Raw genomic sequence first — 15485 nt, 5'->3', positions numbered from 1 at the left:
AAAAAAAAAAAAAAAAAAAAAAAAAAAGTCTCAGATTAACAAAAAAGTACCCTTTTTTCAAGCTTATGTGACAGATACTAATAATTTATATAGACTATTTCCTTCAAAATAACCCTGAAAAGCAGAAAGTATATTTTCTGAAAGAATGTAAAGCTCAGAGCATTTAAAAACTTACCCAAGATGCCACAGCTCCTGAGTAGTAGGACCAGAAATTCAAACCTACATTTAAGTCCCTGTTCTTCCTAGGATGATGAACTCCAAGGTCTTAGGTATCTATTAAATAATAAGACTTTAACTCCTGTGCTCTAAGAGGTGTCAGGGTTGCAACACTGAAAGCAAAATGGTACAACTGGGTGCTTCATTTTCAAAGAATTAGGTGGAAAAAAAAATAATAATAATAATCAATATCAAGCTGTGGAGTGAACTTAGAATTAAGTAACCAAAAATAATCAGCTGAAAATAAATCAATAGGGACAGAGGTAGAAGTGTTATGTTAAAAAGCCTTAATTCCTTTTTTAATTTTTTTTGAGACGGAGTTTAGTTCTGTCATCCAGGCTGAAGTAGAGGGCACAATCTTGGCTTACAATAGCATTCGCCTCCCAGGTTCAAGGGACATTCCTGCCTCAGTCTCCCAAGTAGCTGGGATTACAGGGGCACACTACCACGCACAGCTGAATTTTGCATTTTTAGTAGAAATGAGATTTCACCACGTCCCCAGGTTGTTCTCAAACTCGTGACCGCAGGTGATCCACCCACCTCGGCCTCCTAAAATACTGGGATTACAGGCATAAGCCACGGCACCTGGCCAAAAGCCTTAACTCTAAATGAGAAACTATACTCATTTCCAATGAGCAGTCATCCAATGTTTAACAATATATTTTACTTATGCATTAATAAAGAAAAAATATTGTTCTAATAGACTTGCTGAATAGGGAATTCACTGTGCTATTTTTAAAAGTTTTATTGACATAATTCACACACCATAATATTCACTCATTTACAGTGCACTATTCAATGATGTTTTGCATGTTCAGAGTTGTGCAACCATCCCCACTATCTAAATTTTATCTAGATCCCCAAAAGAAATCTCAGACCCAACAGCAATTTTTAGTAGAGACAGGGTTTCACCATGTTGGCCAGGCTGGTCTTAAAACTCCTGACCTCAAGTGATCTGCCCATCTCAGTCTCCCAAAGTGCTGGGATTATAGGCAAGTGCCACTGCACTTGGCCAATACATTTTATATGCTGCTGAAATCAGTCTTCTAGTATTTTGAAGATTTTTGGGTACAACTATACTATTTTATTTTTTGAGATGAAGTCTTGCTCTGTTGCCCAGGCTGGAGTGCAGTGGAGTGATCTTGGCTTACTGCAACCTCCACCTCCCCGGGGGTTCAAGTTACTCTTGTGCCTCAGCCTCCCAAGTAGCTGAGATTACAGGAACTCACTATTGTGCCTGGCCAAGTTTTCTATTTTTAGCAAAGATGGGGTTTCACCATGTTGGCCACGCTGGTCTTGAACTCCTGACCTCAAGTGATCTGACCACCTTGGTATCCCAAAGTGCTGGGATTACAGGCTTGAGCTACCGTGCCAAGTCCATACTTGTTTTTTAATTAGTAAAGGTATCTCTAATTTTAAGACTAGGAAAATTCCAAGTTCTGATCAATTACTCATGTATCACTTCCCTAGAAATAACCTAGTGACAACCATGAGGACCTTCTCTTTGGAAACAGTATGGCTCCAAGTATTAGGTCTACCTTTGAAAACAACCAAAACAAGGTTTCTTTGTATGACTCTACGTTGAAAGTTCCCTTATTTCCCATTGTTGGCTATATCCTAAAATACAGCCAGTAATGAGTATTTTCTTCTACACCCTATAGAATGGCTGCAGTCATATTTTCCAAGGTAGAGCTTCAAGATGGCCAAGTTCAGCCCACTAGGTGGTTCCTAGGCCTCAAAAGCATCTCAATGAGTAGAGTACAGGCTAGAATCTAGGTCTTAATTATACTAAGACTTTGTTCTCTTCCCTTCATTAAATACCCTCAACTCTTAAGATCTGCAATAGAGGTAGAATTTGGTAGTTTGACATGATTAGAAGCCTCATTACTTAACTTTACAAATAAGACCCGGACATAAATAAGGGTCTGTGTCCTTACCATGGTGTTAGTGCTTGGCTGTCCTAGGGTGCTGGTATTACCAAAGGAAAAGCCAGTGTTCTGGGTGGTAGTGGCCTGGCCAAATGGTTTGCTGAAGAGACTGGTAGTCTGCTGATTCTGCTGGCCAAAGAGACCACCTGGATTTGTTCCAAATCCAGTTGTACCTTTTAGGAAAAAAATAAATAATAATTTAAAAAATCTAAACACTCTAAAATACAAAAGCTCACATCATCCAGTTATTGCAATAGTCTTATGTTATCTACTACCCTTCATTCACTACTCGATAACCTTTCCATTTTCCATCCTTCATCTAGCTAGATTTAAACTTTAGTTTCTGTAATAACCCCAACAAGCCTAACGAGGCTAAATGATCTTCCCTTATAAGCCCACAGCTTCTTTCTATTTTACTGGGAATATACTAAATATTATATAGATACTATATTAAAAGTCAGCATGCCGGGCGCGGTGGCTCAAGCCTGTAATCCCAGCACTTTGGGAGGCTGAGGCGGGTGGATCACGAGGTCAAGAGATCGAGACCATCCTGGTCAACATGGTGAAACCCCGTCTCTACTAAAACTACAAAAAATTAGCTGGGCATGGTGGTGCGTGCCTGTAATCCCAGCTACTCAGGAGGCTGAGGCAGGAGAATTGCCTGAACCTAGGAGGCGGAGGTTGCGGTGAGCCGAGATCACACCATTGCACTCCAGCCTGGGTAACAAGAGCGAAACTCCGTCTCAAAAAAAAAAAAAAAAAAGTCAGCATGTGTATTTTAACCTTGCTAGTCTAAGTTATTGAGAACAAAGGTTTCTTCTTTATATGAATACATCTAGCCCAGAGTCTAATATGTAATATTCAATAATGAATATGGGCCAGGCACAGTGGCTCACATCTGTAATAACATTTTGAGAGGCCAAGGCAGGAGGATCACTTGAGGCCAGGAATTCCTGAACAGCCTGGGCAACACAGTGGGACCCTAACTCAACAAAAAAATTTTAAAAATTAGCCAGGCATAATGGCCTGTGCCTACAGGCTTAGCTACTTGGGAGGCTGAGGTGGGAGTATGTATGGCTTGAGCGTGGGAGTTTGAGGCTGTGGGGAGCTGTGATAGAGCCACTGCATGAAAGTATGTGTGACAGAGCTAGACAGTGTCCTCCAACCCCCACCAAACAAACAAAACAAAACTAGGAAACATAAGCCAGGCAGAATGGTGGGAATATCACATGCACCCAAGCATTTAAGGCTGCAGTGAGCTGCGATGGCTCCACTGCACTCCAGCCTATTCAAGAGAGTGGGGCTCTGTCTCAAAAATAAATATTAAGAAAAAAAAAAAAAGCCGGGCGCGGTGGCTCAAGCCTGTAATCCCAGCACTTTGGGAGGCCGAGGCGGGTGGATCACTAGGTCAAGAGATCGAGACCATCCTGGTCAACATGGTGAAACCCCGTCTCTACTAAAAATACAAAAAATTAGCTGGGCATGGTGGTGCGTGCCTGTAATCCCAGCTACTCAGGAGGCTGAGGCAGGAGAATTGCCTGAACCCAGGAGGCGGAGGTTGCGGTGAGCCGAGATCGCGCCATTGCACTCCAGGCCTGGGTAACATGAGTGAAACTCCGTCTCAAAAAAAAAAAAAAAGAATGCTTGCTAAATCAAATCATGGAATATCAAGATTGAAAAGCACATTAGGCTGGACATGGTGGTTCAAACCTGCAATCTCACTACTTTGGGAGGCCGAAGCAGGCAGACTGCTTGAGGCCAGGAGTTCGAGATCAGCCTGGCCAACATGGCAAAACCCTGTCTCTACTAAAAATACAAAAATCAGCCGATGCTGGGTGCAGTGGCTCACACCTATAATCCTAGCACTCTGGGAGGCCAAAGTGGGCGGATCACAAGAGGTCATGAGTTTTGAAACCAGCTTGGCCAACATGGTGAAATCCCTACTCTACTAAAAATACAAAAAATCAGCCAGGGAAAGTGGTGGGCACCTGTAATCCCAGCTCCTTGGGAGGCTGGGGCAGGAGAATTGCTTGAACCTGGGAGGTGGGGGTTGAACTGCACTCTAGCCTGGGCAACAGAGCAAGACTCTGTTTAAAAAAAAAAAAAAAAAAAAATTAGCCAGGTATGGTGGTGGATGCCTGTAGGGTGGTTGAGGTAGAAGAATCACCTGAGCCCAGGAAGTCAGGGATGCAGTGAGCCGTGATCACACCACTGCATTCCAGTGTAGGGAACAGAAGTAAGACTCTAAGACCTTGCCTCAAAAACAAACAAACAAACAAACAAACAAACAAAACAAAGGTCAAACATTACTTAAATATGTATTTTTGTGTGTGTGTATGTACATCTCTTTAGAAGGCTATGAAAAGCTATAATTTTTGCTTTTCTCTACAGAGGTAAACTGGTAGCTGGGGAAAGGGTTTAAGGAAAGTATATAACCTCTGGTTAGTTTTTTGTATTTTATGGACTTTGGACCATATATGTGCATTACTTTTGCAAAAGTAGTATTTTTGTAAAGTAAATCAGTCATCATCTTGAATTCCTCTCTCACATCCCACATTAAATCAATCCATCAGCAAATCCCATCACTTCTATAATCAAACTGGGTTCAGAAACTCATCTTTTTTCTTTTCTTTTTCTTTTTTTGAGATGGAGTCTCGCTCTGTCACCCAGGCTGGAATGCAATGGTGTAATCTCGGACCACTGCAACCTCCACCTCCCAGGTTCAAGCGATTCTCCAGCCTCAGCTTCCCAAGTAGCTGGGATTACAGGTGCTTGTCATCACACCTGGCTAATTTTTTTATTTTTAGTAGACACTGGGTTTCACCACGTTGGCCAAGCTGGTCTTGAGCTCCTGACCTCAAGTGACCCCCCTGCCTTGGCCTCCCAAAGTGCTGGGATTAGAGGTGAGAGCCACCACACTTGGCCTCTTTTCCATCCTTGTCCAAGCCACTAACACTTCTCATGTTGATGGGGCAATAGCTTTCTAAGTAATCTGTTTCTACTCTTACAATCTACTCTTAATATAGACTTCAGAATCATTTTTCACTCACAATCACATGACTTGTCTTTCAAAACAACTCTCAGGACTTCCCAAATCAAATAAAAATTCAATTCTTGATACCAGTCTACAAAGTTGTATAAAATATGCCCCTTATATTCCTCAGTACTTTCCCTTGCCCCCTCTTCAAATGGCAAAAACTCAAGAGTTTTTAGACTCAGTTTCCACTAGCTGGAATGTTCTTCCCCCAGAAATCTGTACAACTTGCTCCTTCACCTTCTTCAGATACATTACTGCTCAAAATCACCTTCTCATGTGAAGCACTCCTCAGTCATCTTCATCTTAAACTGTACTTCTCCCTTTCCCCACATACATCCAGGCACTCCTCCCTATTCCTATGGTATCCCTAAATTACTATTTTTCTCCACAGCCCTTATCCCAAAATGGCAATTATGTTTTAGTTTTAGTTATCTGTCTCTCCTCAATATAATCTATTATGATATCAAGTGCTTACTAGTTCCAAAGGCAGTTTTGTTCTGACCATATGCAAAGCCTGAATTAGTGGTGGAGGAGCTGAAGAGTCCTGTTGCACTGGAAGTGGCTGGAGAAGACCCAAACAAGCCAGTTGTGGTACCTGCTCCCACCTGGTTCTGTGGACCTTTCCTGTTAGCCTGATAATCCTCTAAGCGAAGTTCCTGAAGGGAGGGAAAACATATTTCTAATCTTAATATGCAGCTTAAAATAATTACTTAGAAGACTAAAGACTTGAATTTAGTATGCAAGTTCTATGTTCACATAGGAACCATGAGTAAAAGAGAGAAAACTAAGGAATGACCTTATATCGTTACAGAAAAACATTTCCAAAAGACACTAAAATCCATACCATAATTACTGTAAAACTACAAGCTAAAGGGTCAACCATAATCTCAATTTTCTTTTACAAACAATACACTCTTCTTTTGGTAAAATGCCATAACCCTAAATCTCCCTAGCCCTACAATACAAAAATAAAATAAAAATAAAAATTATAATTAATAAATGCAGATTCTGTGGGGCAAAAAATTTAGAAGAAGAGGAAAGTTTATCAATTTTGCCTAAAGTCAGAATATTCCTGGCACAGCCCAATGAAGTAAGCATAGTTTGGTATGTCAAAAGAAGCAATCACTACAATCAGTAATGACTATCAAAATGTACAGCCTACTACATAGGCAATAAGAATGAACAAACTAACTTCATGCAACAACATGGATGAATACCTCAATGTTGAAAGACAGCCATTAAAAAGTACATAACATGGCTAGGCACAGCAGCTCATGCCTGTAATTCCAGAACTTTGGGAGGCCTAGGTAGGAGGATCATGAGGCCAGGTGTTCCAGAACAGCCTGGCCAACACAGCGAAATCCCGTCTCTACTAAAAATATATAAATTAGCCAAGCATGTTGGCGTGCAGCTGCAATCCCAACTACTCAGGAGGCTAAGGCGGGAGAATTGCTACCCGGGAGGCAGAGGTTGTAGTGAGCTGAGATCGCACCACTGCACTCCAGCCCAGGCAACAGATCAAGACTCCGTCTCAAAAAAAAAAAAAAAAAAAAAAATTAGCTGGGCATGGTGGCGCACACCTGTAATCCAAGCTACTAGGGAGGCTGATATGTAAGAATTGCTGGAACCTGGGAGGCAGAGTTTGTAGTGAGCCAAGATGTACCACTGTACGCCAGCCTAGGTGACGGAGTGAAACACTGTCTCAAAAACAAAAAACAAAAAACAAACTTTTATTAAGCTGTACGACCTTGCATAATTTAATTAAGAACACCTTCATATGCACGCGCACACATTACCCAGTGTAACAGAACCAACATCTAGATGAGAATAGACGATTAGTCTGGGCTCAGTGGCTCATGCCTTTTATCCCAGCACACTGGGAGGCCGAGGAAGAGGATCACTTGAGCTCTAAGAGTTTGAGACTGGTCTGGGCAACATAGTGAGACCTCACCTCTGCAAAAAAATTTTTAAAGTTAGCTGGGTGTGGTGGCACGTGCCAGTAGTCCCAGGTATTTGGGAGGCTGAGGATGTAGAGCATGGAAAGCTGACTCTGCAGTGAGTTGTGATTGCGTCACTGCATTCCAGCTTGGGTAAAAGAGACCATCTCAAAAGAAAAAATAAATAAAGACCATTAGGGGTGCTAGACCTTAACACACACCTGACTATTATCTCTGGCTAAAAAAAGACAACTACAAATATAATACTTGATTTTTAAAGACAATTTGGTTAATGTTATTTTTTTACATAAACCCAAACTGAACCACTCTATCCTAAAGATAATCAAAATCATTTTAAAAATCTTTTGGATTAAAAGAATCCAAGAGTCTATTGGATTCTTTTGATTACAACAGAATCAAAGGGTTAGACTGACATTCTGTATATTTTACTGACCTCTAGTGACTTGCTTTCATATTCTTTCATAGCAGTAATACACTGGTGCTTGGTACTTATGTTAGTGCTAACTCCAGCTTTGACCATAGTATCTGTACCAGTTGGAGGCTGCAAAGTTAAAAAAAGGCAAACGTGTAAGTCCAAGTTTTATCACATACACAATTTCTCAACCACTGAACTGTAAAACTAGTCCCCCCAGGTCTTTCATACTGAGATAGTTTCAAGGGTGCTTGATTAAATATACTGCATTTCTGATGTCTCCCTACATCAAGGTTATCTGAAGAAATCAATCTTAGTAACAAAGTAATTGCAAACCCAGGAATTAATCCCGTAACTCGAACCATCCAACTACATGCTAAAATACATGTAATATTATGCATACGAAAAGCTTTACTCAATATATACATTTAAACCTCTATATCTAAATTCTCCCTTCTATTCTGCCCTGTAATGTTGCATTAAAAAAATATGAAAACCAGCTGGGTGCAGTGGCTCATTCCTGTAATCCTAGCACTTTGGGAGGCCAAGGAAGGCAAATCACTTGAGGTCAGGAGTACAAGACCAGCCTAGCCAACATGGTGAAACCCCATCTCTACTAAAAATACAAAAATTAGCTGGGTGTGGTGGCACATGCCTGTAATCCCAGCTACTCGGGAGGCTGAGGCAGGAGAATCGCTTGAACCTGGGAAGCGGAGGTTGCAGGGAGCCAAGATTGCATCGCTGCACTCCAGCCTAGCTGACTCTGTCTCAAAAAAAAAAAAAGAAACCTATTTTTCCCCTATAACCTTATGAGGAAAAAGGCACAATAAGTAAAACTAAAGATTCTTGCTTGTACTGCCAGTTTTCTCAACTATTGTACTTTCCAAGGGACATCACACAGCATTCTTCACCATCATTTATATTTTAACTTTAAATTCCGGGTTACCAATTTACCTGAGAAATTCTTCGTTTTCTGGAGTTTATTTTAACAAGAAGTTTTATTTCTGCCAGAGATTTCCATTAGGCTAATTGCACCACCAGCGTATCCTAAGAATCCCCCAATCATTTACATCAAGTGGTATTCCACACGTTTCTGTAAACAAAATCTTCCATTCTAGCCCTCCACCCAACCCCTCTCAAAAAAAATGAAAGAACACGTACACACAAAAAAACTTCATGGCCCCATTTAGTCATTTCATCAACAAAACCTGTATTTTTCAACTGGTACAGAATGTTGATGAGTTACTCTTTTCAATTATTTTTCTACAATCTGCCCCGTATTCTTCATTCCTATAAAGAATAGCTGATCGACCAGGTGTGGTGGCTCATACCTGTAATCCCAACCCTCTGGGAGGCCGAGGAGATCACCTGAGGTCGGGAGTTTGAGACCAGCCTGACCAACATGGAGAAACCCCGTCTCTACTAAAAATACAAAATTAGCCAGGTGTGGTGGTGCATGCCTGCAATCCCAGCTACTAGGGAGGCTGAGACAGGAGAATCTCTTGAACCCAGGAGGTGGAGGTTGCAGTGAGCGGAGATCATGCCATTGTACTCCAACCTAGGCAACAAGAGTGAAATTCCATCCCCCTCAAAAAAAAAAAAAAAAAAAAAAAAAAAGAATAGCTGACCATTCATAATCATAGTAAATTTAACAGAGTAAATTCAAATTCTACCTTATACCAGCTTATTATAATAAAGTCTTATGAATACAAATTTGATTGGAATGAGCATAATTCAAATATACATCGTAATCTCAAGATCTCCTATCTACTATACAACTATATATAGATTTGTTTTTAACACACTGTTCAGGAAGTGTCAAACTAAGCTGGAAAGAGAAGCAATTTTACAATTCATCCCGCAAAAAAAAAATACATGTGGGAAAAACATTTCACAAAGATTGGAAGAAAATACATACGTTAAATTTAATAGTAGTCCCAGTAGGAGCAGCTGTAAAACTACTTGGCCCAAAGAGGGAGCCAGATGTGCTGCCAAAAGGATTAGAGGTGGTATTTGTAGTTCCAAAGAGTCCTCCACTGCTAGTACTGGTTCCAAAATCTATAAATAAGAAAGAAAAATGAGATAACAATAACAAATTTAAGAATCTGCAAGATGCCTTGGAACTGAGCTATGGCACTAGTGCAACAGTACCTTCATATCCTCAACTTTTTTTTTTGTTTTGAGACAGGGTCTTGCTCTGTCTCCTAGGCTGGAGTGCAGTGGCGCAATCACAGCTCACTGCAGTCTTGACCTCAGAGGCTCAAGCAATATTCCTGCCTCAGTCTCCTGAGTAGCCAGGACCACAGGCATGCGCCACAACGCCAAGTTAATTTTTTTTTTTTTTTTTTTTTTAAGTTTTTTGTAGAGACTGAGTCTTGCCATGTTGCTCAGGCTGGTTTCAAACTCCTGGGCTCAAGCAATCCTCCCACCTTAGCCTCCTAAAGTGCTATGATTACAGGTATAAGGTACTGCACCTGGTCTCACATCCTCAAATTTTTTACCTTTCCAGTATCCCAAGCAAATATTTTCAAATAGAAATTTCATACACAAAAATACGTACTTCCAGGCTTACAACTTTCATGGGAAACAAAGTCTGAATCCCCTTTAGTCAGCAAAGTGTCCATAAAGCCCTAAGGTCACACTGGGAAGACAACTTAAAAGACAGACTTTGTGGCTGGGCACAGTGGCGCATGCCTATAATCCCAAGCACTTTGGGAAGCCGAGGCAGGTGGATCACGAGGTCAGGAGATCGAGACCATTCTGGCCATGGTGAAATCCTGTCTCTATTAAAATACAAAAAGTTAGCCGAGTATGGTGGTGCACGCCTGTAGTCCCAGCTACTCAGGAGGCTGAGGCAGGAAAATCGCTTGAATCTCGGAGACGGAGGTTGCAGTGAGCCAAGATCATGCCACTGCACTCCAGCCTGGCCAAAGAGCAAGACTACATCTCCCCTCGACCCCACCAAAAAAAAAGAAATACTTTGTTTCATCATAAATTTTATCTCATTTCTCCTTTTCTCCTATAAGTAGATGCTGAATCAAGTTGTCTTTCTGAAAACATCTTGTCACAACAGACTTCAACAGTAGTCACAGTACATTTTATTTACATACATTATGACATGTACCCACACATAAACAAAAACTTTAGAACATACACGTGGTCCTCTTAAAAAAATTAAATATAGGTTAATGTAAAATTTCACTGCCAAAAATTTCAGAAAAATTAGTGGCCAATGTCAATTACTTTATAGATATCAATAAAGAAATAGCAAATCCTTGGATTACTTTACTTTTTCAAAAAGCTGAGTTTGAAAAAAATTACATATAAATGAATTTAACTGTTGCTAAGGAATATACTGTTGAAAGTATGAGACACTACTTTTGGAGATGCAGTCTTGCTCTGTCACCAGTCCGAAGTGCAGCGGCGTGATCTTGGATCACTGAAACCCTCCACCTCCTGGGTTCAAGCGATTCTCCTGCCTTAGCCTCTTGAGTAGCTGGGACTACAGGCGCGCGCCACCACGCCAGGCTAATTTTTGTATTTTTAGTAGAGACAGGGGTGAGCCACCGTGCCCGGCCAAGAGACATTACTTCTGAAGAAGTAACACATATGGTGCCAAATGTCCCTAAGCAACAGAAATTTATCTGCCAATATTTAGAATATTTAGAATTAGTAACATCCTAATTACCAGGTTAAGAGTACTGTGATTTCTCACTGGCAAACTATTATTTCTTTCTAAAACACGTCTTATTATGTAGTTTAAAGCAAAGAGGCACATTTCTTTTGAATTAGTACTTTAGACTGCATCATATTTTGTTATAGCCATTCTACATCAGGAAGCTCTTCCTCTTCATATTTCTTAAATAACATTGCTTCAAATTTCTATCCTTATAGAGATGTATACTCTCTTCCTTTACAGCCTATTAACCTTGTCAATACAAATTGAAATTGTCCTCTTCCCATATTTTTGCCATTTGATGGGAAAAGGAGGTAGATTAACATAGAAAAAAGGAGAAAAGAAAACACATTCAATAAACAAACCAAATTGTTAGATGCATAACTCCAGTGATGTCCTACTTACTTCCAAAGCCAGTTGGTTTATTTTGTGCAAAGGCATTGTTTTGGGATGAGAAAAGACTGGTCCCTGTGCTTGCAGTTCCAAACAAGCTATTTGATGTTCCTGTTGATGTACCAAAACCAAAGCCAGTGCTTGTGGAGGTAGCTGGCTGGCTAAATGAATTGGTTCCAAATAATCCTCCTGAGGAGACGGAGAAGGAGGGAAAAAGTTAAGTAGATCAGAGCCGCTAAGTCAATTCCTAAACCAGCTACAAACAAACCAGTTATATTACAAATAAAGCACCTACCTGGTTTAGTCTGTGAATTTCCAAACAGGCCTCCAGTATTGTTGCTAGAACCAAATGCAGATGTTCCAAATGCCCCTCCACTAGTAGTGCCAAAGCCAGTATCTGAAAAAGCAAGATCCAGAGTAAATTAGAATTTAGAATAAAATCTACATAAGATGACCAAATGAAAAGGCATTTTAATATTTCTTAAAATTCTGCATTTGAACCACTAGTCTAATTGAAAACATTTTTTCAAAATCCCATCAGAGTATTAATTGCAGAGTAAAAACCAAGCCACAGACATTTTATTCATTGTTCCCAGGGGAAGTATGAAAACTTGAAGTCAAAAAAAGTGACTTTTCGATAAAAGTTACAGATGTTGACAGGTTAAAGAAAGAAAAAAGTGTCGGCCAGGCGCGGTGGCTCACACCTGTAACCCCAGCATTTTGAGAGGCCAAGGAGGGTAAATCATTTGAGGTCAGGAGTTCGGGACCAGCCTGACCACATGGTGAAACCCATGTCTACTAAAAAAACAAAAGAATTAGCTGGGCGTGGTGGCACATGCCTGTAGTCCCAGCTACTCAGGAGGCTGAGGCAGGAGAATTGCTTGAACCTGGGAGACAAAGGTTGCAGTGAGCCAAGATCACGACACTGCACTCCAGAGCAGGACTTGGTCCCAAAAAAAGGTGCCAAGTTAACTAGTGACTATAAGCTACAGATAAAAATAAAATTAAAGTGTTAAGATTATCTCTACTATTGTTGCACTTCATGCTCACTAAGATAAATGGTCTTTCATTAGGGGAACACATCAGAATGATATGGGAAGCTTTTCCAAAACATACATGTTCAGGTTTCAACTCCAGATTCTAAGTCTATAGTTTTTGATGGAAAATATGTATTTTGAATAAAACTTCCAGATGTGACCATCATGGGCACTTTTGTTTAAAAACCATAGACACAGATGCAGAATTCTCTAAAAAGGAGGTCAGAAGCCACTTAAGAAAACTTCCTCTAATTTTATTAGGTATGATAGAGGCTTGTTAGTTATGCTTCTTAAAAAATCCTTAGCCCAGTGCAGTGGCTTATGCTTGTAATCCCAGTGCTTTGGGAGGCTTAGGTGGGAGGACTGCTTGAGCTCAGAAGATGGGAGACCAGCCTGAGCAACATGGAGAGATCCCACCTCTACAATTTTTTTTTTTTTTTTTTTTTTTTTTTGAGACTGAGTCTCGTCCTTGTTACCCAGGCTGGAGTGCAATGGCGCGATCTCGGCTCACCGCAACCTCCGCCTCCTGGGTTCAGGCAATTCTCCTGCCTCAGCCTCCTGAGTAGCTGGGATTACAGGCACGCACCACCATGCCCAGCTAATTTTTTGTATTTTTAGTAGAGATGGGGTTTCACCGTGTTGACCAGGATGGTCTCGATCTCTTGACCTCGTGATCCACCCGCCTTGGCCTCCCAAAGTGCTGGGATTACAGGCTTGAGCCACTACGCCCGGCCCAAAAAAATTTTTTTAATGAGCCAGGAGTTCAGGAGCGGTGGCTCACCTCTGTAATCCCAGCAATTTGGGAGGCCAAGGCAGGCAGATTGCTTGAGGTCAGGAGTTCAAGACCAGCCTGGCCAACATGGTGAAACCCCATCTCTACCAAAAATATAAAAATTAGCCGGGCATGGTGGCATGCACCTATAATCCCAGATACTCAGGAGGCTGAGGCAGGATAATTGCTTGAACCCCGGAGGCAGGGATTACAGTGAGTTGAGAAAAATAAGCCAGGCATGGTGGTGTGCAACTGTGGTCCCAGCTACTGAGGAGGCTGAGCTATGAGAGATGCTTGGGTCTGGGAGGTTCATACTGTAGTGAACCATGATAGTGCCAATGTACTCCAGCCTGAGCAACAGAGCAAGATCTTATCTTGAAAAATTTTTTTTTCATCAATTACAGAAAGGTTCTGGGATTTACATTAAATTATCTGCTAAGATGCTCTCCTCCCCCAGAAAGAAAGAGATAAAAACAAGACTGGGAAAATGCTGGTTGTTAAAGTTGAGACGTAAGTCCATGAGAGTGCATTATACCATTCTTTCTAGTCTTAGATGAGTATAAAAAGTTTAACAAAGTGTGACAGCTCTTTCAGAATTTGTCTAGCAGGCTTTCCGGTTTTTCCCAGAAACAAAATTTTTTTTTTGGGTGGGGGGGGGTGGTTCCGGTAAAAAAAAAAAACCTCAAAAAAAAATTCTTAAGTTTAAATGTGAATAGGATTGCTACAGGCGAGTAATGTCATCTACGATACTGGGTAGGAAGGCAGGTAGATCTCAGGAGGGTTGGTGGGGATTAGGGAGTTCCACATTTTAACATTTCTGTGACATCTGAATGTCACATCATATTCACAAGAGTAAGGTTCAGGGCAGTTATTTAAGAACTGCATTTTAGACTTCAACATTAAAAGAATTATTTTATGGTCTGAAAAAACTGTTAACCAAAATAATACAAATATTTTAAGTATCTTGTACTGATGATCAGAGAGTTAGGAAAACTTAGAATTTATTTCTATCTTCTTAAAAACCATTAAAGAGATCTTACCATAATTATTTTTTCAAGACAACTTTGTTATAAATACGAAAGTACAAATACAATTCCTACCTGAAGCTATCAGAGTGGATTTGTTCTTGGAAGAGATTAATTAAGGTTTCCCCCTCTTTTGTCATTTTAAAAAACTTACTCTGTCCAAATGTTGAAGTTGTTCCAAAGCCACCTGTGCCACCCCCAAAGGGTGTTCCAAATGATTTATTAAACATCTTCAAAATGATTCTTTGTTTCAGAAAGCTGGGAAGAAGAAAACATTATCACTCTCTTAATGACCACAAAATGGAATGTAGTTGTTTTAGAAAATATATCAATTCCACAAACTTAGGCCTATTCAAACTACAGTATATACTCTAATTCAATATCCTCAAACTCTGTATAAAACTTGTAAAATGATCTTTAATCTACACTGTTCCTGAGTGAACAGTAAGATTAAACTTTGTAATATGAGGTTAAAATTCAGATACCAACAATAACCATCCCTTTAAAACAATATTTTCGGCAAGGCATGGTGACTCACACCTATAATCCCAGCACTTTGGGAGGTCAAAGTGGGCAGATCACAAGGTCAGGAGTTCAAGACCAGTCTGGGCAAGATGGCGAAACCCCGTCTCTAACCTCGTCTCTATTAAAAATACAAAAAATTAGCTGGGCGTGGTGGTTCACGCCTGTAATCCCAGCTACTCAGGAGGCTGAGGCAGGAGAATCACTTGAACCCAGGAGGCAGGGGTTGTGGTGAGCAGAGATCGCGCCATTGCACTCCAGCCTGGGCGACAGAGCAAGACTTTGTCTCAAAATAAATAAATAAATGTTTTCAATCTTATTTATTTATTTTAAAGACGGAGTTTCACCATGTTGGTCAGACTGGTCTTGAACTCCTGACCTCAGGTGATCCATCTGCCTTGGCCTCCCAAGTGCTTGGATTACAGGCGTGAGCTACCGCGCCCGGCCGTTTTCAATCTTTTTAAAAATCTAAGTCTCCTTTTTTTTTTTTTTTTTTTTTTTTTTTTTGA

At 40.6% G+C, this 15485-nt stretch overlaps 1 protein-coding gene and 1 non-coding gene across 6 annotated transcripts in view; one reads left to right on the top strand and one right to left on the bottom strand.

Annotated features, from left to right (window-relative positions):
- NUP98 (nucleoporin 98 and 96 precursor) overlaps positions 1 to 15485 on the bottom strand; it is a 118016-nt gene that overhangs the window by 89818 nt on the left and 12713 nt on the right. For all 5 annotated transcript variants that reach the window (XM_032258895.1, XM_032258896.1, XM_032258899.1 and 2 more), the window contains exons 2-8: positions 14609 to 14712; positions 11916 to 12017; positions 11633 to 11809; positions 9470 to 9609; positions 7573 to 7680; positions 5657 to 5837; positions 2154 to 2317 (exon numbers count right to left, since the gene is read on the bottom strand). In XM_032258895.1, the coding sequence (XP_032114786.1) occupies positions 2154 to 2317; positions 5657 to 5837; positions 7573 to 7680; positions 9470 to 9609; positions 11633 to 11809; positions 11916 to 12017; positions 14609 to 14684 (948 nt within the window). In that variant the 5' untranslated portion in view covers positions 14685 to 14712. The remainder of the gene's footprint in view (positions 1 to 2153; positions 2318 to 5656; positions 5838 to 7572; positions 7681 to 9469; positions 9610 to 11632; positions 11810 to 11915; positions 12018 to 14608; positions 14713 to 15485) is intronic.
- Positions 14004 to 14063, top strand: LOC116537126. Its single transcript, XR_004262968.1, has one exon. It is a non-coding gene; the product is annotated as a U7 small nuclear RNA (small nuclear RNA).

This window comes from Sapajus apella, unplaced genomic scaffold, assembly GCF_009761245.1.
Source record: "Sapajus apella isolate SASKATOON/1434 unplaced genomic scaffold, GSC_monkey_1.0 scaffold106, whole genome shotgun sequence".
Taxonomy (NCBI): Eukaryota; Metazoa; Chordata; class Mammalia; order Primates; family Cebidae; genus Sapajus; species Sapajus apella.
This window is presented reverse-complemented; position numbering and strand designations above follow the sequence as displayed.